This window comes from Triplophysa dalaica, chromosome 21 (assembly GCF_015846415.1).
Source record: "Triplophysa dalaica isolate WHDGS20190420 chromosome 21, ASM1584641v1, whole genome shotgun sequence".
NCBI lineage: Eukaryota > Metazoa > Chordata > Actinopteri > Cypriniformes > Nemacheilidae > Triplophysa > Triplophysa dalaica.
In genome coordinates this window covers 3,278,127-3,299,949 of record NC_079562.1, presented here as the reverse complement: position 1 = coordinate 3,299,949, position 21,823 = coordinate 3,278,127, and the positions used below count along the sequence as shown (strand labels likewise).

At 41.5% G+C, this 21,823-nt stretch overlaps 2 protein-coding genes across 5 annotated transcripts in view; one reads left to right on the top strand and one right to left on the bottom strand.

Moving 5' to 3' along the window:
* megf6b (multiple EGF-like-domains 6b) overlaps positions 1-5,637 on the top strand; it is a 49,964-nt gene extending 44,327 nt beyond the window's left edge. The window contains exons 30-38 of the mRNA XM_056734808.1: positions 1,374-1,505; positions 1,783-1,911; positions 2,130-2,258; positions 2,571-2,699; positions 2,924-3,052; positions 3,131-3,259; positions 4,131-4,259; positions 4,333-4,461; positions 4,546-5,637. Coding sequence (XP_056590786.1) covers positions 1,374-1,505; positions 1,783-1,911; positions 2,130-2,258; positions 2,571-2,699; positions 2,924-3,052; positions 3,131-3,259; positions 4,131-4,259; positions 4,333-4,461; positions 4,546-4,610 — 1,100 coding nt within the window. The 3' untranslated portion in view covers positions 4,611-5,637. The remainder of the gene's footprint in view (positions 1-1,373; positions 1,506-1,782; positions 1,912-2,129; positions 2,259-2,570; positions 2,700-2,923; positions 3,053-3,130; positions 3,260-4,130; positions 4,260-4,332; positions 4,462-4,545) is intronic.
* A 329-nt stretch (positions 5,638-5,966) lies between these two features.
* The window catches only part of kcnab2a (potassium voltage-gated channel subfamily A regulatory beta subunit 2a), a 77,014-nt gene continuing 61,157 nt past the window's right edge, over positions 5,967-21,823 (bottom strand). For all 4 annotated transcript variants that reach the window (XM_056734183.1, XM_056734182.1, XM_056734184.1 and 1 more), the window contains 5 exons: positions 20,833-20,953; positions 20,660-20,754; positions 18,974-19,094; positions 9,979-10,067; positions 5,967-9,826 (listed from right to left, as the gene is read on the bottom strand). In XM_056734183.1, coding sequence (XP_056590161.1) covers positions 9,737-9,826; positions 9,979-10,067; positions 18,974-19,094; positions 20,660-20,754; positions 20,833-20,953 — 516 coding nt within the window. In that variant the 3' untranslated portion in view covers positions 5,967-9,736. The remainder of the gene's footprint in view (positions 9,827-9,978; positions 10,068-18,973; positions 19,095-20,659; positions 20,755-20,832; positions 20,954-21,823) is intronic.

Here is a 21,823-nt window from a genome sequence, read left to right as displayed (position 1 = left end):
CTATCAGGTGAGAGAATGGGGATTTGAGGACTTGTGCAGTAATATACACAAAACAATAATGTTCCAGTTGAACGATACACAAGCTAACTGATGTATCTTGTTTACCCACCCTTAATAAATTAACTTAAAGTATACTTATTTTTGTAAGTACACTGATGCAAAGTATATTTGAAGAGTTTGCTTCAAAAATGAAATTGGAATTTTCAAAAAGTTATGTTTTTAGTGTTAGTTAGCTGTATTTGTTTGAGTTATTATGGCTTAAATCAAAACAAACCAATATAAATCAGTTTGATTTATATTCATTGAAATGCACAATAAAAAAACATGAGATTTGAAAAAAATATCAAATTTTGGAACCAATCTCTTAGTTTAGCACCTTATGTAGCAAGTATACTAATGTCAGTGAACTTGTTGTATACTATTAAGTGTACTGTTTTAATGCTACTTGGGACTGAAATTGGTCCACTTTTTAGAAATAATTTAAAAAAGTTTACGTTTTAAGGGAACTTGACAGTGTAATAGTAAACTTTGAAAACTAGTTTACAACTATGTTTTTGTCTGAATTTCAACTGAACTTAAAGTAAACTTATAGAACGGTGTAGTCATTTACTACTTGTAGTGTATTTTTTAGTTGAGGTAAGTACACTGTGAAGTATGCTGTGTTCTCAGTAACGTAATAGTTAAGTAGTTTGTGTCCCGCAAAGTATTTTTTATCGTAAAGTTTTATTTAAGTGAAATTTACAATATACTGAACTATTATACTATTTGTATTTAATTTATTTTATAAATAAATAAAACTGTATATAAAATAATTTGTAACGCTTTCCTTGAAGCATGTATGTATAATGCATTATAAAAGTAGTTTTAAAGGATTGTAATGCACTTTTAATACATTATAATATCTTAAATAATTGTTATTTCAGTTAATACATTATAACACTTAGCAATTCATTATTACACTACACATTTTAAATCAGTTATAATTCTTTACAACTACATATAATTCATTACAACACACATTATGAAAAATTATGAAGCATTTCACACTTTAATAACTCTTTATAATGCATTAAACATACATGCTTCAAGGAAAGTGTTACCAAATGATTTAATAGGCTACTTAATCAAAGCCAAGCCAATGATAAAGACTTTTATTATATTTCATTATGTGAAGTATACTTCAGTGTTATTTTAAATATATTTCTGAGTATATAGTCTGAAAGTAGACATTCTTGTTTTTAGTTTAAACAAAGTTTAGCGCCCTGATTAAACTTGTAATTTTTAAGGGTAGTTTACAGTATGCTAATCTTGGCATATGATCAGAATAGGGTGTTGTGTAATAATTGAATGTTGTTGTTTGTTTGTCTTCATAGTTTGTCTGCCCGGCACATATGGCATGAACTGTAATCAGGTGTGTCAGTGTTCAGAGAGTAACCAGCTGTGCCACCCAGTGTCCGGAAAATGTTACTGCGCCCCCGGATTCACAGGACCAAAGTGTGACCTTGGTAAGTGATGCCTTTAAACTACAGTACGTTTTAAACATGTTTAGCTACTGTTAATATATATTTATCTTGTTCATTTTACAATTGTGTTCGGTTTGTTCCATTAATATGATCTACATCTATCTGTAACAAAATAAAATGTCAATTTTATTGTTTTTTTATTTTAACACATTAATGCAGACCATACCATACAGGACTTGATTGTGATTGGCTGGTTTGTACACTGGATGTTTGTTGTTTACATGTAAATGTGTGCAATCGTGTGTGTTTTGTGATGAAGGGTGTGCTGAAGGTTTCTATGGACCCGACTGTGAGCGGCAGTGTCAGTGTTTGAATGGAGGACTTTGTGTTTCTGTCTCGGGCACCTGCCAATGTGCACCTGGTTTCATCGGTGCCAGATGCAATCTGAGTGAGTCTTACAAATGTGAAAATAACAAACACTGTGTCTCTTAGACAGCGGAAGTGGTACAAACATGTTAAACAATTCTCTTGAGCATTTAGCTCCGTGGTATGTGAAGTGTTGACAGCACATGCAGTGAAGCTCTCTTTCAATGTGTTCATAAAATAATGTAGCTGTAGTTTTTTCCAGATGATTTGTGATGATTGATGATCTTGTGTTATTCTCAGCGTGTCCGGCCGGACGTTACGGGCAGGACTGTGCTTATGTGGCGGTCTGTGGGAAGGGTGCGAGGAATGATCCGGTCACAGGCAGATGTATCTGTGCAGCAGGACAACGTGGTGAAAACTGTGATCAAGGTGAGTCAAACATTCAGGGCGAATACATTGTGTCTTAAAGTACAATTCACTTAAAACATTTCCATCATCATGTTCTTTTAAAGCTGTTAGACATCCTTTCTTTTTGTGTTCCACAAAATACGGTCAGTGCATTTGCTTTTAGATACATTGCATCTTCTTTTCCAACACTTTAATTTTGCAATTGTACGTGTCTAATACATACATGGGCAACTTATAACACACCAAAGACACACAATAACACGTAATCGTGCCATATGACCCCTTCAACTACTTTCACACTAAATATTAAAACGAATGTGTGTGTGTTTGTAGGCTGTGCTGCTGGCTGGTTTGGTTCAGATTGTTCACAGAGATGTAACTGTAGCAGTGGAGGTGTGTGTGACGCTGTCACTGGAAACTGCTCGTGTGCTCTCGGATGGACCGGACAACATTGTGAGAAAGGTAAAAATTATTCAACCCTTTAAAACGTCACATGTGATGTGTAAAACATTATCCAAGTATTTATCTTAAAGATGCTTCTTGCTGTACAGTAGTGCATGGTAGGTCTTATCATGAATTAAAAGTTAAGTTTTATCACGCTTAGATTTTATAAGCTTAGTAGTTAGGGTCACAAATTTTGAGAAAACATTTGTGTGTTTATTCCGTGTGTGTGTGTTTGTGTGCAGAATGTCCAGAAGGCAGGTTTGGTCCCAACTGTGCTCTCGAGTGTGTTTGTCAGAATAACAGCACCTGTGACAGGGTAACCGGTGTCTGTCAGTGTAAAGCCGGATATTATGGACACCGCTGTGAACACGGTGAGTGTCTCACACACACTTTCACCTGATGCTGATCCATGTGTCTGTGTGCTGACATGTTTAGTGTTTGTGTTTCAGTTTGTCCTGCTGGTCTATACGGGTCTCAGTGTTCTCAGCGGTGCGATTGTGTAAATGATGCTCAGTGTCATCCCAGTACAGGACAGTGTCTCTGTCCCGCCGGCTTTCATAGATCTCGCTGTGACAGAGGTGAGCAAACACAACCCGCCCTGAGAGTTCATTCTAATGACAGATGACCAATGGTTTCCTGTAGCTCAGTGGTGAGAGCATTGGGTTGTGGGTTCGATCCCAGGGGATTTGCAAACACCTATGTAAAATGTATAGGATAATGCAATGTAAGTCGCTTTGGATAAAAACGTCTGCCAAATGCCTAAATGTAAATGTATGTAAATGCAATGGGCAATTCCTGTGTTATGGACGTGACGTTTCGCGTTATGGACGTGACATAAAAATGCTCAGAGAATGTATTTATTGAACCATCTGTTTATATTTGACTAAACCCTTGTTGATAGAGGCTTAACATCAGAAAAATGTCAGTTCATGAACAAATGTTCTATTTTAAAAGAGAAATAAACATGTATTAGGGATGTGACAAAAAAAGGACACAGTTTTGGGGAGACGACAAACTTTGTAGGACTAAAATGCTCAAACCTGAAGCAATAATTCCCATCAAAGGTAGAAGGGATGTCGCTTCACAGAACATGAAATAGTTACTTATTTGTGTCCATTTATGAGGAATATGTACCGTTATGGATGTGACAATCCTGAAAATGGCCCTTACCTGACGAATTTAACAAAACGAATGCTTTAAAAATTTGAAGAGAGACCTCACGTGGGTATTTGAAGCACCAAATGTTGATATCTGAACTTAGGTTGACATTTTCACGGAATTGCCCCAATACAGGTTTGAATTCACACATGCTGTTCATCAAAAGGAGAAGACACAGAAAATAAACAAAAAGATGAACTGATGGAATTGTTTATTATTTCTCCAAGAGTTTCTTATCTTGTGAATGGAGACAAAAACAAAATTAAAATGTATTTTGTATTATGTTTTTAGTTTGTGAGCAGGGCACGTTCGGTCAGAATTGTTCTCAGTCATGTGACTGTGCAGACGGCGGATCATGTGACCCCGTGAGCGGCAGGTGTGTCTGTCCCTCGGGAAAAAGCGGGGCCAGGTGTGACAGCGGTGAGTCTTTATATTTTATAACTTATTACTCATCAGATGTGCGTTTATATGTGACTGTGTTGATGATGTATAGACTGCAGTATGAACCGCTTCGGCCCAGACTGCGCTCTGACATGTGAATGTGAACACGGATCTCAGTGTGACAGCAGAAACGGACGTTGCACGTGCCTGAATGGCTGGATTGGTCTCACGTGTTCTGAACGTAAAGTCTTTATTTTCACTCAACTGGACTTTTTGTTTGCACTGTGTTGATCTAACTGGTCGGTTGTAACTGGTTTTGCTGTAGGTGGACCTCCACAACTGGACCACAGAAGTTCAGAAGAGGCTCAGCGGCATCCCAACAGATCATAGCACCAACACAACTCTGTCTTAGAGACAGAAGACAAAAGCACAAATGTATTTATGGACCGTTTGTGGGTTCTTTTGGACCCGCTGGAATCACTTTTTCATTAACTGGATGCGAAACTGAGGAAGTCTTGCAACAAACACAAACTGTTGGACACTGTGATGACTGTGTTTTGAGTGCATTCATGTGATTGTCAACTTCAAATCACAGTGAGAGAATTTACAGCGCAAGCAATAAAAAAACAGTGATTATGTTTCACACACAGACAGAGTTTTTTTTACTGAGATGCAGTTTGATGCCTATTGTGTGCTTTGGACCGTAGTCCATACTTGATCGATTGTCATTTACTGTTCGTATTATCTCATGATCTGTGTTAAGATGTTTTTACAAGACTGGTTTTACATTTCACACATAGCATCGATTAGAAATAAAGCGCCCCTTACTAAAATAAGTATACTTGGGTAGAGTTCAGGCGTAATTTTAAATATACTTTATGAAGTAAGTACTACATGTATACATATTAATCTTCCAAACTTATTTGGGAATAAATAAATTGGCCAGTTAATTATAGTTTAAGTGTAATGGTGGGAAACTTTTAATACAAAACTACAATATAACGTTTCTGAGAAGCACATAAAAAGCATATTTTTAGTGTAAAGTATACTAATAGCACACTTGAATATCCTTCTTTTTTGTAAAGCGTTTTATGAATATAGTTTTATTTTAATGCTATTAAATTAATAAAAGATGAACAAATACAAAATGAGACATACAATCCCAGTACACAATTGTATTTTCGGATAGTTTTGTCTGACCTGGATGGCAGGCTGATGTCTTAATGTGGACGTCATGAAGATGTTTATATGCACATGAAGTGATTTCTCTGGATCTTATTAATGGTGCTACATTGCCCTTTTATTAAAGGAGGGCCTGTGTATGAAATTCGTCATATCACGAACTTATGTTTTGATTTTTTGTTTATTGATGTTGCTTCTATTCCAGTGCTTACGCCTTTTCAAATCTGAAGTCTTATTTATATTTTGTAAAGTACACAATTGTAAATGTTACATAAAGTCTATAATATGTGAACTGCTTAAAAATAAAGATGTTTTCACTCATGCTGGTTAAACAGTCAATGAAAAAAAAAACACCCACTGCTTAGTTAAAGCGCCATTTAAATACATTGCACACTGTGATCCAGTTCATTCCAATAAAATGTTTAAATGTTATATTTGACAATTGGTCATACTGAACAGTGAAGGTCAAGTTTAATTTCACGTGTGATGTAGAACACAATCATCCACCATAAAAAGAGTCTCCCATCTGCCGCACTATGCAGGAAAACACAAGGACACACAAAGTTTGTTTTTATAGTCATTGTTTTATAGTTGTCATTTCATAGATACTGTGACTGTACATCTCTGAATTCAGATTCAAGCGCAATGCAGTGAGCAAATGCCTTTTCGTGAAAATAAAAGAACATACTAGGCTAAAGGTCAAACTATATACAGATATCTGACTCGACATACAGTATTTCTCCACGAAGCGTGGAATTTTAGCTTGCCATTGTATACATTTCACAGAATATTCTCTAAAAATGCATAATCAGTGCAAATAATTGCTCTTTGAAATCATCATCACCTCAGTCAGTACCACTAGAGGGCAACAAAGGATGGTAAAAAAATAAAATCATATTCTTGTCTTAATCTTTGTGAAATAGTAAACGTGAAAAATAATCTCATTGGGAAAAAAAGCATAAAAAGAATCATTCAACACACATCTTACTTCTCCAACCTGATAATACCCATTTAACACAGACACCATTTCCACGTTTCCCTGCTCAGCCACTTTAAGTCTCAACAAAATAAACAAAATACTGTCATTTGATTCATATGTTTCAAACTTCTGAAAGCAAGTTTCATTTACATTTTAAAGGTAACGCAATTGTACGACTAAATGGGGGCATTATCATACTCCAAACAAATGAAGTGCTAGAACTCATCCACAAGCATCTACTTTACGTCCAGACACAGGCTGACATGTAAACCACTAAATCAAACTGAAAATATTAGTGAAAAGCAGACATCTCCCGTCTTACAAAAGAAAACATGTAAATCAATGTCAGTGTTATGTGAGAAACGAGCAGTTTGATTTTCATTTCGCCTTCTGCAATCCATCCTGAAACTCTGCTCTAGTATCTAAAGAACACAGTGATGAGGACACATCAATATCAACACTTCACTCACATCTGATCTAAACTCAACCCGACCGTCTTCAACAAATCTACAGTTTTGACCAGAAATCTGGAAATCTAGTTTTAGTTCTTACACTCAACACTTTTGATGATAATACACAATGAAATGTTACGAGTTCAACACAAGTGAAGCTCAATGACGGCATCTGTGACATTATTAAAATAAACATTATACATATTATTACACTAGTATTTTATCATTTCAAGCTTGCAAATACAAGATGTTTAGGGTAACGTGTAAGAAATATAACTTTTTGTTTGTCTATGAAATAAAATATCCAAGGTAATGTCTCTTGACCAAGCTTCACTTGTACTGAACCCAGAATGAATCATGACCCAGCTAACAAGTTTTAAAATTGATATTTCTTAATCTTTTAATCGTTCCACTATCTATGTAACATTTTTTAAATGTATACTGTAATAATGATAAAAAGCTTTTTTCACATTGCAGCAAAAACGCTTTGACAACCTTGAGACAATGTTTAGAGAACGTTTCCTGTTAGCTGGGGAAGTTTAAAACAGTACAAACGGCACATAACCAACTAAACAAATAAGGTGCACGTTTTTCAGCGAATGGAATCATTTTTAACACACAATAAACATCATGTGTCTCCAAACGTTCTTCAGACGACACACTAACTCACAGATGCTATGGACACCAGTTCAGGTTGATAATGTAGCTGTTACTCAACCCGTTACACAAAACCATTAATCTTTTAAGAATGAATTGCCGTAAGCACATGATTCTGAGAATACTTGGTCTGATCGTATGTCAATTTTTTAACATCATCATAAATGATATTTTACAAAAGGTATCGTCTTAACATTTGTGCAAATCTGTTTGAAGAGGATTTAAAAAGCAGCACTAGCCAGTTTTAAAAATGTCCACTAAATGCGAGTGACTGCATGCTTCCGGAATGAACCTCATGCTTGATCAGCGACAGGTCGATTGTGAACCTGTCGGTGAACGTTTGAAAGAGCTCGGCCTCCTTATCAATTTCAATAATATCTTATTGATGAATTGGTTTTGTCTTCATTTAGAAAAAGATCTAAAGACTTCTTATCGTCCGTACTATGTGTGCTATGTTTATTTGTATATATGCACTTACATTTATAGCGCTACCAAGAGCATGACAAGTCAGAGTGATTATACAAAGAAGTGGAAAGATGGCAAAGCACAGTTTAAAGACCAAATACATGCCGCAAAAAACAGAGGACACAGGGGTCATGATATAGACGGGATGAGGGGTAGATCTTTGGCTTAAGCCACACATATCGTCTCTGGTACATTGTGAAAATGTCCAGTGAGCAGAAATGAGATGTTAGACAATTTAGCCCACGCTGTCGCACATACACACGCGTACACACAAGCGAACGGAGACATTCTACCGCAGTCCCTGAGCTGCTTTCACAAACACATCTATGCTCCTATTGGCCAGTTTAAACAGTCTGCTTTTCTATTGGCTAGGAACATCTGTCCAGTCATCACGTTGTGCTGTGACGTCACTCCCAGCAACACTTATAATTCATATTTTGTGTAGGTTTTTCACGTCAAACATTATTTTACTGATAGACAGTGCATTCAATTCACTTTTTTTGAAGCAAGCGAGAGATCCGTTTCATGGCGAGAGCGAGATTTAACAGCACAGATTTTCCTTTTCTTCTCATTTTAATCACGAGTTTGTTTTATGAGTTTAGTCTGATCAAGAAACATCTGGACCCCAAATTATTTACAATCATGAATTTAAAAAAATGTCTCCAAAATAATGAAGCCTACTTTAAGAAACATGTTTGCATTGCATTTCCTCTGCAAATGTTTTAATACTCCTTTTACGGACAAATGTGTCCATTGCTTTAAGGTTTATAAATCAATTCTTGATTTCTTTTCATTTTGTTGGGATGGAACTTGACTAAAAAATGTCAATCTTTTGCATTACGAAAGCAGTGATGACAGAAGCATTCCTATCCCGTCTTTAATACAGATAATTCAATCTATTAAGTGGATAGTTTTGATATTAGTACATGAAACACTAGACGTGAGTGCTGGGAGCAGGTATTTTCTGTAGAGGGAAGACCAAACCTCATCACTGTCCAATTCCACAGATCTTCAAAACCACAAGACCTGATGGAGTAATCTGACATCGAGATGTCTCATACAGCCCTGTTAGCAAAGCAAGGATGGATAAAAAGCTGTTTGAATTCTAAAGTCTAAACTAAGAACGACGCAAGCGACGCAATGTGGAACGACCAAAAGCCTCAATTTACTTTTTGCCTCTTTCAACACCAGAGAGTTGGGATAAGTTCTCTCATCTCATGTTGTCTTAAAGTGCTTAAATCGATTTGCCTGCGGGGAGGGATGCATTCGTAACGCAGACGACACAGTGAAGAGTTCCGGGCCTGGATGACATTAACATTATATGCAAATCCAAACGGGCGCGAGCGGCTGTGAATCATGTGCAACTGATGGGAAAATTCGGCTTGAGCTCCAGTTTTGTTGTTCTGCATTCGATATAAAAAAAGCAAAGAGGAAAAACTAAACTCTTCGGCAACCAAGCAAGCATGTTTTTGTTAACGTACATTATTAAATACCCTATATTTTCTTGTACCTTTTCTGTAGAGATAAATGTATAACGGATGCATCCGTAAGCACGATGCATTGCTTTCTATCCTGCATTTCAACCCATTTGCCGATGAATGCCTATTTTTTTGTTGCTTTTGTTTGTTTTGAACTTTCTCGCCCTTTGTGTTGTAAAAGTCTCTCTCCAGGGTGTGTGGGTGCTTGCCCGTCTCATGCGGCCGGTGCTCATTCAGTAAAGCTGAAGCGAACGGAGAATCAGGCAAAGGTGCGGAGCGGCCCGGGTCCTGTCTTGTCCCGCACTAGGAGCGGTAGTCCTTTTTACTGTAGGGTTTGTTGCCCAGGATACTGTCCACCTCGTGCACGATGGAGGAAGACAGCTTTGGAAGAACCTGACGAGAGACAAGCCGAGTCAAATTGAAAATAACCTTGAATCTTAGTAATGTACAAGCCCCTGCATCCCTTATTATTTAAACTCACAGAAATAACTAAACTAACACATTATGAAGCGACTGACCCATCATTGACACGTTGGCATTCTCACCTGTATTGCTCCTATATTCTCCATGAGCTGGTCCGTGTTGGATGCTCCGAGGAGCACAGAACTTACACCCTCATTTCTCAGGCACCACGCTGCAGACGAGTCGTAAACATGTTCAACATTTACCATCAACAATATCATACACAAGCATTAAACACATTTAACATACATTAAAAAGAGTGCACTCACACACACACATAAGCATACACGATTACCCTAAACCTGTCGTAATGAGAAAAAAATTCCATTCACGTTCATGCATTTAGTAGACGCTTTTATCCAAAGCGAGTTACATTGCATGATACTATACAATTATTTCTATGTAAAATCCCTGGTATCGAACCCATGACCTTGGCATTTCTAACCACTGAGCAACAGGAAAGCTTTTAGATATCCAAAACAAAAAATGTAAATATATATTAGAGCTTTCAAAGATAACGTGTTAATACATGGGATTAATGTGTACGCCATTGTCCAAGGCATAGGGCTGTCACATCGATTAAATAATTCATATAACATAATTTGACATCATCGCAATTATTTCAGATCCGCAATTATTCTAAATTCCTTATCAAACAAGGGTGATCTGCAGATCCACCGTCCTTGATCTGCACTCACGGTTACATTCAAATGACATTTCTCCACCGTTTTTGTCGTGTACGCTTTTTGTTGATTTGTTTTGTTTCCAGACGTGCTACACAGCAATTTCAATTATTTCAGTTATTCACAAAATGTTCACATTTCTAAAGTATATATTTTCCTCTTTGAATAAATTAATTCAGTCCTTATATTGTCAGAGACTTGAAACAGACAATTTATTAATGCCATTATCGCAATTATTTAACCATTATCGCAACTTCGATTTTTACTATTATTGTACGATTATTATTTATACAGATAAGATCACTATTAATGTTTTTATTCCATGTGCAGGTTAATTTTAAGGTCATGGGTTCGATCCAAGGGATTGCACATACTCGGATACAAAAGTATATAGTATAATGCAATGTATGTCGCTTTGCACAAAAGTGTCTGTCAAATGAGTAAATGTAAATAATCTACATACAGTGCCAAACCAAAACATTTTACATTTATAGTTACATGAACATGTTTAGATTTCATGAAACTGAATGCATATTGATAATTATTTAATGCAAGATATATAAACATCTATTGACGGCTGTAATATACACATATATCTAAACACTTCTAAAATTAAAACGGCTTCTTCACCCACACACACACACACACTGTGGCATCACACAAAATACATAGCAGTTGTCAGAGCGCTCTGTTACCATGGTTCCCAGCACCAGCACTCAAAATCAGATCTGTGCGTTTATTTGTCAGGAAGACGAGCGTTATCTGCAGGAGCACAGAGGAGTCATGCCGACCGCTGCCGTCCTCTACACACGGTCCACGCAACACTGCCGTCACACAGTCAGCACGGAAGCTCTGTGGGGTTTGAAGCCCTAACGGGAGTTCACATGTGTGACATCTGTGACGCTGGCATTGGCTGTGTTGTGCATTTACTGTATGTGTTTACTGTACATGTGTGTGTGTGTTCAGGCGACATGTAGCCATTAAATAATGGGGATGCATTCGGATTTGGCCATCGTGATATTAAAAACAAATGCTGTGCGTTTAAATATTCAGCTGTGAGGGTTTGGGTACATCAGACTTTAGTGGATTTAAATGGATTTTTGCAGTTTGTCCGTAACAGATTGTTTTCTCTAAACACACACACACCAAACACTCTGAAAGCACATATGGAATAGTCATGCCGATGCTATAACAAGAACTTCCAGGATTAGGAAAATCCTCGCCGTGTGCGCACTCCAAACCTGACATTTTTCAGTCAAACTTTTTCGAACAGTTTATCTTAGTCACTGGTTTCAACACTTCACTATATCGTCTCGGGTTACTTGGCTGTAACCCTGTTCCCTGAAAAAGCGGGAACGAGATGCTGCGTTTCAAACGCTATGGGAGAACAGTCTTTGTTCGACCGGTTGTGAAGCACGTGTGTCAAACACGCCAAAAATTATTTTGGCTTTAAATAACCTCGGCAGGTGACGTGGCTAATTACACCCGCACCTGCCGGTTATAAATACGCGTGAATGCGGACGCGTCATCAGGTTCCAACTTTGTCTGAAAGGAAGTCCGGGCACGCCTACAGTGCGGCATTGAGGCGCAGCATCTCGTTCCCGCTTTTTCAGGGAACAGGGTTACAGCCAAGTAACCCGAGACGTTCCCTATCAAAAGCTACACTCGATGCTGCGTTTCAAACGCTATGGGAACGAGAATACCAACGCCGCCGCACTGGAAGTGTCTGGAACCCCCAAGGTTGTGTGACGTGTGTGCACAATCCGAGAGGAGGCCTCAGATACGACTCTGGGATGTGGACTCCAGGACACGTGAGCCTGGAGTGGCATGGACATCCAGACTACAAAATCTAACAAATGTGTGCGGAAAGGACCAGCCCGCCGCATCACACACTTGCTGCAAGGGGATAACTCTTGTTAAGGCCATAGAAGATGAAACCCCCCTTGTGGAATGAGCTCTGACTCCTAGAGGTGAAGCTTGACAGCGCGCCTCATAGGCCAGAGCAATAGCATCCTCACCCAATGTGATATTGTTTGCTTTGTTACAGCCGCCCTTTATTGCGGCCCCCATAGCATATAAAAAGTTGCTCTGATTTACGCCACTGGCTAGTGCGGTGGACGTAAGTCTGAAGAGCACGTACTGGACACAGTCGATGTAATCGTTCCTGCTCTGACGTCGTGAACGGCGGAGGGCAAAAGGCCTCAAGAATAACCGTATGCACAGTGGAGAACGGAACTTTAGGCAAGCACCTGGGGTGAGGATGCAGAATAGCTTTGACCATCCCAGGGGCATAATTTAAACAGGACCCCATAGTCCCATGGAGGGACTGTCCTTCTAGAAGGAGGCATCGGCCGCCTTGCTCCACAATAAATCGGGCGAGTAAAGGGTGTTTCCCACAGAAACCCCATCAATCAGGGCGTGGCAAGCCGAAATGGCGGCCACATAAACCCTGAGAGTACCGCGGCTTGTCACCGAGGACAGTTTCTCTTGCAGAAACTCCAAAACTGAAACGATCTGGCAGTAATTGGGTCTGCATGGTGTACCATGCACCATCTGTGAACATCGCTCCATGTTAGGGCGTAGCTCCTTCTAGTGGAGGGAGGCCTAGCACTTAGAATAGTCTCTACTACATTAGGCGGAAGCTCGACATCTCTCAGCTGGTGCCCTTCAGGGGCCAGGCATGGAGGTTCCAGAGCTCAGGATGGGGATGAAACTCTGTCCCCTGCGCCTGAGAAAAGAGATCTCTCCTGACTGGGATTGCCCATGGCTATTCGTCGAGGAGGGATACTAGGTCCGAGAACCAGATACTGGTTGGCCAATGGGGAGCCATCAATAAGAGGCGCGAGCCCTGTTGACGGACCTTCGCCAGGACTCCCGGGAGCAGAGCTGCTGGAGGAAATGCGTAAAGACGCAGTTTGGGCCACGTATGGGCCATCGCGTCCAGACCCAGGGGAGCTGGACGAGTCAGAGAGAAGTAGAGGGGACATTATGCTGTCTCCTACGTAGCAAAGAGGTCCACCTCTGTTTCGTAAAATCTTTCCCAGATTTGACTACTTCGGGGTGGAGTTTCCATTCCCCGTTTGTCACAGCTTGTCTGGACAGCAAGTCTGCTCCCACATTCATATGCCCAGGGATGTGAATTGCACTGAGGGACAGAAATGTGCCCTCTACCCAGGGCAGAATCTGCTGGGCCAATGTTTTCAGGTGGCGCGACCGCAGTCCACCCTGGTGATTTATGTACGAGACTACCGAAGTGTTGTCTCCCCGCACTAGGACGTGGTAGCCTCGTAACTACCGGAGGAGGTATTTCAGGGCCAGAAATACAACCATCATTTCGAGGCAATTGATGTGCCATTCGAGAAGATGACCTCTCCAGATCCCTTGGGCTGGACAGCCATTTAAGACCGCACCCCAACCCATAAGGGATGCGTCTGTCGTTAGCAACTTGCGACGACAACACGGACCGAGAGTGGGACCTAAAGTCAGAAACCGAGGTCTGAACCACATAGTAAGGGTGAGAAGCCCCTGGCGCGTCACCCTTGTCTGCCTTTGGGGGTTGGCCCTTGAATAAAACCCCCGGCTTTGAGCCACAACTGAAACGGTCTCTTGTGCGGGCATCCCAGAGGTATCACCGTGGAAGCCGCCGCCATGAGACCTATAGCTCTTTGAAAGTTTTTGCTTTCTGGCCTAGCCTGATGCTTCTCAGGGTGCTCAGGATGGATTCGACAAGTGCAGGAGACATTTGTGCCTGCATCGTGGTCGAGTCCCATATTTTCCCTAAATACCTTGTATTTTACGAGAGAACGCTCTTTGTGGCGTTGAGTCTTAACCCGAGAGCTTTGAGATGAGATAGGACGACATCCCAATGTCGAAGCGCTAACTCGCAAGACTGAGCTTAAATTCAGCCAGTCGTCTATGTTCAAATGCGGATACCCTGGAGTCGCAGGGTGCATTTTGTGTATGTGCGGGGTGACAAGGCAAGGCCGAATGGAAGAACCCGATACTGGTAAGCTTCGCCCCCGAAAGCGAACCTCAGGAATTTCCTGTGTTGTGGCAGGATCTCTTTATGAAAGTATGCACTTTCAGATCGTTCGTCACGAACCGGTCGTGGGACTGAATGTACGACATAATCATCTTGATTGTCAACATTTTGAACATGTGCGTCTTTGGACGCAATCCCCCATCCCTTTTGGGAACTAAAATATACCGGCTTTAGTAGCCTAATTCTCTGTCTGGTAGGGGAACACATTCTGTGGCCCCTTTAACCAGCAGGGCTTGTAATTCTTGTGCCAACAGATTTGCTCGCTCCAGTTGCATGGACGTGAAGACCACGCCGTTCGCGGAGGGCGATATGCAAATTTTTATCCTGTAGTCCTGGTCTACGGTTCTTTCAACCCATGGAGAGATACCCGGCAGTAGTTTCCACGCTGCCAGCTTTTCTCCGAAAGGGGTATCAATTTTGGCACTTCTCATTGGGGGATGCCAGATGTATGGCGGCCTGAGATATGGCAGGAGTCAACCGAACATCTAGCATACTTTTTGAGCCCGCTAATCCCCGAAACGCCCAGTGGCGGCGGAGATTGCAAAGTGACCTTTTGACGGTGCCGAAGGGGAGCCTCCAATTACTCTTGGAATTTTAAGAACCCCTCCTCGGTGGGGGCACATCCCCACAGTCCCGGGCACACATATCTTAAGATCTCTTCTTAGAAGAGATAAGACGCCTCAGGTCCGGCCCTCCCGAGGCGGCCTGAGGGGCACGGTGGGCCGCTCCCCTGCCTCTGCGAGGGGGGGCGCGACTCACCACACTCTGCCGGAGGACCTCACGTCTCAGGTAGACTGGACCCATCCGAGACTGTGTGCCTGGATGGGACTGTGGAACTGGTCCGGAGTGGGTGGCAGACACTCCAGACGCTTGGGCACGGCGGGGTAGGTATTTTACGAAAGCCTCCTCATGTCGTCTCGCCTCCCGGAACCTGGTGACAACGGTATTAACCGCATCTCCAAACAGTCCGGAAGGCGAGATCGGGGCATCAAGGAGGAAGGTTCTGTCCCTGTCCTTGATGCCCGTGAGGTTCAACCACAGGTGCCTCTCCGCAGTAACCAAAGCAGCCATGGAACGGCCGATGGCACGGGCGTCTGCTTGGTTGCACGGAGAGACAAATCTGTGGCGCAGCGTAGGTCCGAAAACGCTGCTTCGTCAATCACCCCGCCAGTGCTGACATCATCTAGTAGGTCAGCCTGGTACGCCTGCAATACCGCCATGGTGTGCAGTGCAGCACCAGCCTGACCCGCTGCCTGAAAAGCCTTTCCCACCAGCCCAGATGTAACTCTGCAAGGCTTGGTGGGAAGAGAAGGCTTCTTCAGGGACGACGATGTCCCAGGGGAGAGATAGCTAGCCAGCGTCTCTTCAACCTTGGGCATCGCCGTGTATCCCCGTGTCCTTGCACCAACGATGGTCGAATAAATCAACGTCGATGGCACGAAAACACGGGAGGAGTGAGGTTTCTGCCATGAGCGAGATAGTTCGCCGTGGAGATCCTCAAAGAAAGGGAGAGCCCGATTTTGAGGCTCATCCCTCCAGCCACCCGACAGATATCTGTCGTTTAGCTTTGAACTCTTGGAAGCCTCTTGTTCCTGCGGCCAGTCGAGTTTGAGTCTGTCGACTGCCTTTGTTACCGCCCCGAGTAGATCCTCAACCGCTTTAATATCGCGAGAGGAACGCCCCGAGGCGGAGCTATCTAACCCCGCAGAAACAAGGGAAACCTCGTCCTCCGCCGGCTCAGAAGAAGTGCCGGGGCACGCTTCAAAAGCGGACGCGAGGACGTCGCGGTTCAGCGAATGCACGGGAGAAGCGGGCGGTTCCGTCTCCCGTGCATCAGCAAAAACAACCCGCGAACCACAGGGTGAGGAAGAGGTGGCTCGGTCTCGTTTAAAAAAGGCGAGCCGAGCACGCAGAACTCTCAATTCAAATACATCACAGAGTTCACACTCTCCCTCAAGTCCCTGGGCGGCATGGTCAGCCCCCAAGCATTCAAAGCAAAACTCATGCTTATCGAAATCGGAGAGCATCCTCTCACAGGGAGGAACACATCTCCGATCAGAGTCAGTCATGGTTTTGTTTTAATTTTCCTTATTCTTAAACTAGGCTAAGTAACTCAGAGAGTGCTTGGTCACTAGTGTAAGAATGTAGGTAATATCTTTTTCTATTTGTTTCTTCAAGTGAAAACAACAAAGAAGGAGACTTCTCCCTCACACACACGCACACACAAAGCGGTCCTTGAAGACAAAAAAACCTGATGACGCGTCCGCATTCACGCGTATTTATAACCGGCAGGTGCGGGTGTAATTAGCCACGTCACCTGCCGAGGTTATTTAAAGCCAAAATAATTTTTGGCGTGTTTGACACACGTGCTTCACAACCGGTCGAACAAAGACTGTTCTCCCATAGCGTTTGAAACGCAGCATCGAGTGTAGCTTTTGATAGGGAACTTTGTTTTAACGTAACGCTGTATTGTGGACAGAGGATATATTTATATAAACTCATCCTGACAACTTTTCATCCGTGTGCATTTCATTACCCTCGACTGAGAATCTGACCCGCGGCCTTATCCTTAAATATGTTGCCGGTCATGTAAATGAGCAGCAGTGTCTGTAAACGCTCTGTAAATCGATTAGATGTGCCAGTGCACATTGGGGAGTTAGGAAGGGGCTGGCAACCCGGTAATGAGGTGTGAAATGTAATGTACGACTGCATTAAAGGGGAGGTGAAGAAGAGGACTGGGATTCGAGAGGAATCAGTGCTCTATGTATTGAAATCCGGTCAAGATTTGTTTACTCCAGCGGTTGGATAGTGGAGGGTGTGTTGTCACCTACGCATCGCCGCTTTATGACTTGACTAGTTGGAGAACATGAGAAACATAGATTTGAAGGGTATTGGCTGGCGCTGGGTGGAATTATGGAGCAAATGTCAACCGGTACTGATTTTATGATATAGTTAATATAGTGGTAGATACTTGCAGTATATTTGGTACTTACATGTGAGCGTTAAGAAATGATAATACAGACAGTAGAAGAACCTGATATGAAGAGCTTGTTTTAGACATCGTTGTTCGGCAAATTTAAAGCCGTTGCAAGTTACTACATTAATAAACATTTCAAATGATGTTTTAGCAATATTTATTTTACAGTACTACACCTAAAAAATGTTAAAAAAAAATATTTTAAGTACATTTTATGTAGTACTATAATTATAATATTATGTACTTTCTGTGTACTTAAAAGTGTCCTATTTCAGTACTACTTGGGACTAAATTGGTACACTTATTAGAATACTTTTAAGTGTATTTTACATGTACCAGTAAACACAACTATGCTAAATGTGTGCTTTTGTTTGTACTATACTACAAGTAAATTAACAATTTTGTATACTAAAACAAGTTTGCTTTGACGATACACACATTTTTGTTGTTGATGAAAGTACACTTTGAATTGATTGTAGTTTCAATACTGCAAGTATAGTTTTCTTTAATCAAACTTGACATATTTTTGCACTTTAAGTAAACTACTAAATATACTACAGATACTACATTACTACTTATTATAAAAAGCTTTGATAAGTTTATTTATAAGTATACTTAAAATACACTTTAGTAGATTTGAAGTATTTAACAGTCTACTCCATAAAGAGTATAATAGTCTACCTTGTCTCCATCAAAATATTTTGTGCAAACACAGACCAAAAATACTTTTTTAAGTCAGGTATCCTTCAGTGTCCTTTGAAGTATATCTATAAGAAAATGTCTTATATTTTTATTAAGAAGTATACTAATAGCACACTTGACTACACTTCTCTTTTGTAAGGGTAGTTTTAATGTTTTCTCACTCATGATGAAGGTGTTTGTGCGCTGATGCCAGATTTACAGGTCTGACTATTACGGTGTGAGCGATCGTGAGCTCTCAGGTCTTAAGATTCAATTACTTTAAGAAGAGACACTTAAATCAAAGCACCCCGGTCCATATAAAAGCGTGCGTTCTTGATCTTACAGCCGATCTCTTTGAAACATCGCACCGCATGATCTCTTTAAAGTATCGTTTAACGTAACCCCTCTCAAATGCCACATCGATTATTGTGAAAAGCTAAACGAATCAGACGTCCGACTATTGTACTTAACACTCAATACTACACTTAAGCAAGAAGGGGATGCTGGGAAGAAAGAGTTCTGTATTAACCACCACGGTCTAATCTCATTGCTCTGCGCAGACGGACGGGCGCTTCTGCTCCGACGATCTGAGGAAGGTGAAGATGAGGAGGGGGAGAGGATGAGCGAGGTGCAGGACGGACGGACAGACAGACAGAAAGAGAGAGAGCGGCAGTGTGTCTTTGGGTCAAGCCTACCGATGGCCAGCTGCGGCAGCGTGCAGCCCAGCCGCTCAGCGATTGCCTGCAGCTCTTTCAGCTTCGCCTGCTGGCGTCGGCCCTCCTCGCTCAAAATCTTGTCCTTCAACCACTGGTAGCCCTGTTAACAACACAGCACACCTGCTCAAAAACAGGAACCCGCGCCCACAGCGGTGCACAAACACACACACGACACGCAAACACAGGGCACAAGAGCTCGGACGTGTGACACTCGGAAGCACCAGTGTGGGCGAGGGCCTGTTTTTAAACACGTGACTCTGTCCACCCGAAAGCCTGAAGGAGCAGACGAACTTCTGCTCGTGAAACTTCAGGGGGTGAAGAGACCTTATACACACGCACAAACATTTGATGTTGATTGAACAAAAGTTTAAGGGTTTTTGTTGTTTTTACGTATGTTGATGTTAAATGTTGCTGCTGAAATCATATGCAAAAACGTAATTATTATAAGCTTACCGCGGTAAATCGAGGTAAGGTCAAGATAAAATAGATTTTTGAGAAACTTGCTTTCGCAAAAAAGTTGCAGATTTAACTCAATACAATTTTAAGGACGAATTTTAACTCTTTCCCCTGCCAGTCTGTGCCAGCATTTTTGAAAGTTTTCACTAAAATGTGATGGCTCACAGTATATTTTATTTAATGAATATATGGACAAATCATATATATCAAATGAAAGAACAGAGTCTGTGCTTTTAAACAAAAGAAACCGTTTTCTTCTATCTTCATTTGTTTTTTTTGAACACCTCTTAAATGTGGGTAGGTTTATTCAAAAATAAAGTTTTGATTAAACAGCTGAGAAGACTCCGCCCAGATTAGATAAAAAATTATTATACACTATAATACATTAAAAACAGATAAAATATATACGTTCTTTCCAAAGATGTGTAAGAGCGCCACCCGCTTTACAAAAGTACAAACACTGATTGCCGTAATAACTCGTCTTTGGCGGAAACCATTGGATTTTAAATGACGAGATAATATGTCAATGGCGGGGAAAGAGTTAAACATAAAAAGTTTGATTTCAATTTTACAGAAAATTGAGATTGAACAATAAATGTTTGCGTGTGTGCGGCATTTGTAGGTCCATCATTAGTAACCATTAATAACAGTGGAAAAGGACCTGTGTGCTCTGGTGATCTAAACACTCACGGGTCTCCAAACCACCGGACCCGTCACCGCTCAGACCACCAGCACGGTTCTGTTATAGTCAAGTGTCAATCAACAAGCACGTTACACAGAGGTAACAAGAGGTCAGGAACACCGACAGCATGACACAAGACTACAGGAGGAAGAGGATGAGGTCAAGATGATGGATCACCACAACACCAAAGGGAGCGAAACATGCTACTACGCCAACACACAGCTCGTAGTGTGCACTCGTGTATGTGTTTCAGTGCGCATGTCACTTGAAGAGATGGATACGACAAGTGTCAATCCTCCAGAGTTACCACAGAAACGTACACAACAACAACGAAAATAAACGATTGTTGAAGATCGGGTGTGTGGATTCATGCCATCAAAAACAACACATCTACGGGAGAACACCCAAAGCTAGAACCTGGAAGACACGGAACACATTCACATTAGAACACCAGAGACACGAAGGGAACCACATATGAGGAAGAGCAGGAAGAGAAGCGACAGAGAGGCTCGTCGGGAATGAGGTACCTTCAGCGAGGCGCGGGAGTACGGTGGGACCCCGCTGTCGTATTTCCCTGAGATGATTCCACAGGCCAGCGGAGACCAAGTCATCGCACCGACACCTGAGGACAGGTCAGTGTCATTCACGCATGTCATAAGATACGTTCGGATGAACGATGGGTAAACAATGAGCCGCTCACCGATCTTATGGAAGAGCTCGGGCAGCTGGACCTCCACTTTCTCTCTCTGGAACATGTGATATTCAGACTGTTCACAGATCGGGGGAATCTGGTTAAACTGACGGGCCACTGAATATGCTTCCTGTAAAACGACAGAGAGAAAGATCTTTAAAAGGGATATTTGATATGTACGGTGTATTACAGGCATACTCTCTAAAGGTACTTTTACGCAGCAAAGTTACCCTAGAAACTGAAAACTTATAAAAGTTACAAAATTACAAAATTCTCACATTTCTCAAAATGATCCCTGTTCATGCATAAAAAGTTTGACATGTTTACAAAACCATTGTCGTGTACCTGTTCAAACAGATCTGAAAAAATAAACATGCGTGTCTGCCAAGTTAGTTGGTGACATCACTTTGAGAAGAAGCGCTTCAAAAAACAACACAAGAAACAATATGAAATCTACAAAGCATTGTTCTCTATACACGCACTACACGTGATGTCACTGATTTCACACATTTGGCTTTCTGTTGTTTACACGGAGACTATGACCCCATCTTGACATCAATAAAATCTTGCATTTTGAAATATTTTCAAAAGTTTTAGTTTTCAGGCCCCCCTAACACAGCCGAAACAGCAATAACATATATATTTTTTGTAAAACATGTAAAACATGTAAATCCGACGGTGAATGAAAGTTATTGTCTTGTAAAAAAGGGAATTGACTCTGAATCACGCAAACGACTCGTCTCTAGTTCGATTCGCGAACCGCCGTGGATGTAGGTCACTACATATAGCCCCTTACCGCGAAAACCTCACTCTTCTCCCCCAAACACTGTAGCTCGTGAGCCTCATTCACAATAGACCAATCACAGTAGACTAGACCATCTGACCAATCACATCAGACTAGGCTAGCGGAAAGGAGGGGATAAGAATAGCGGAACGAATCATTTGAGAGTCAGTCAAGAAGTAAGGTAAGAGTAACTGCCTATTATTACGATATAATAGT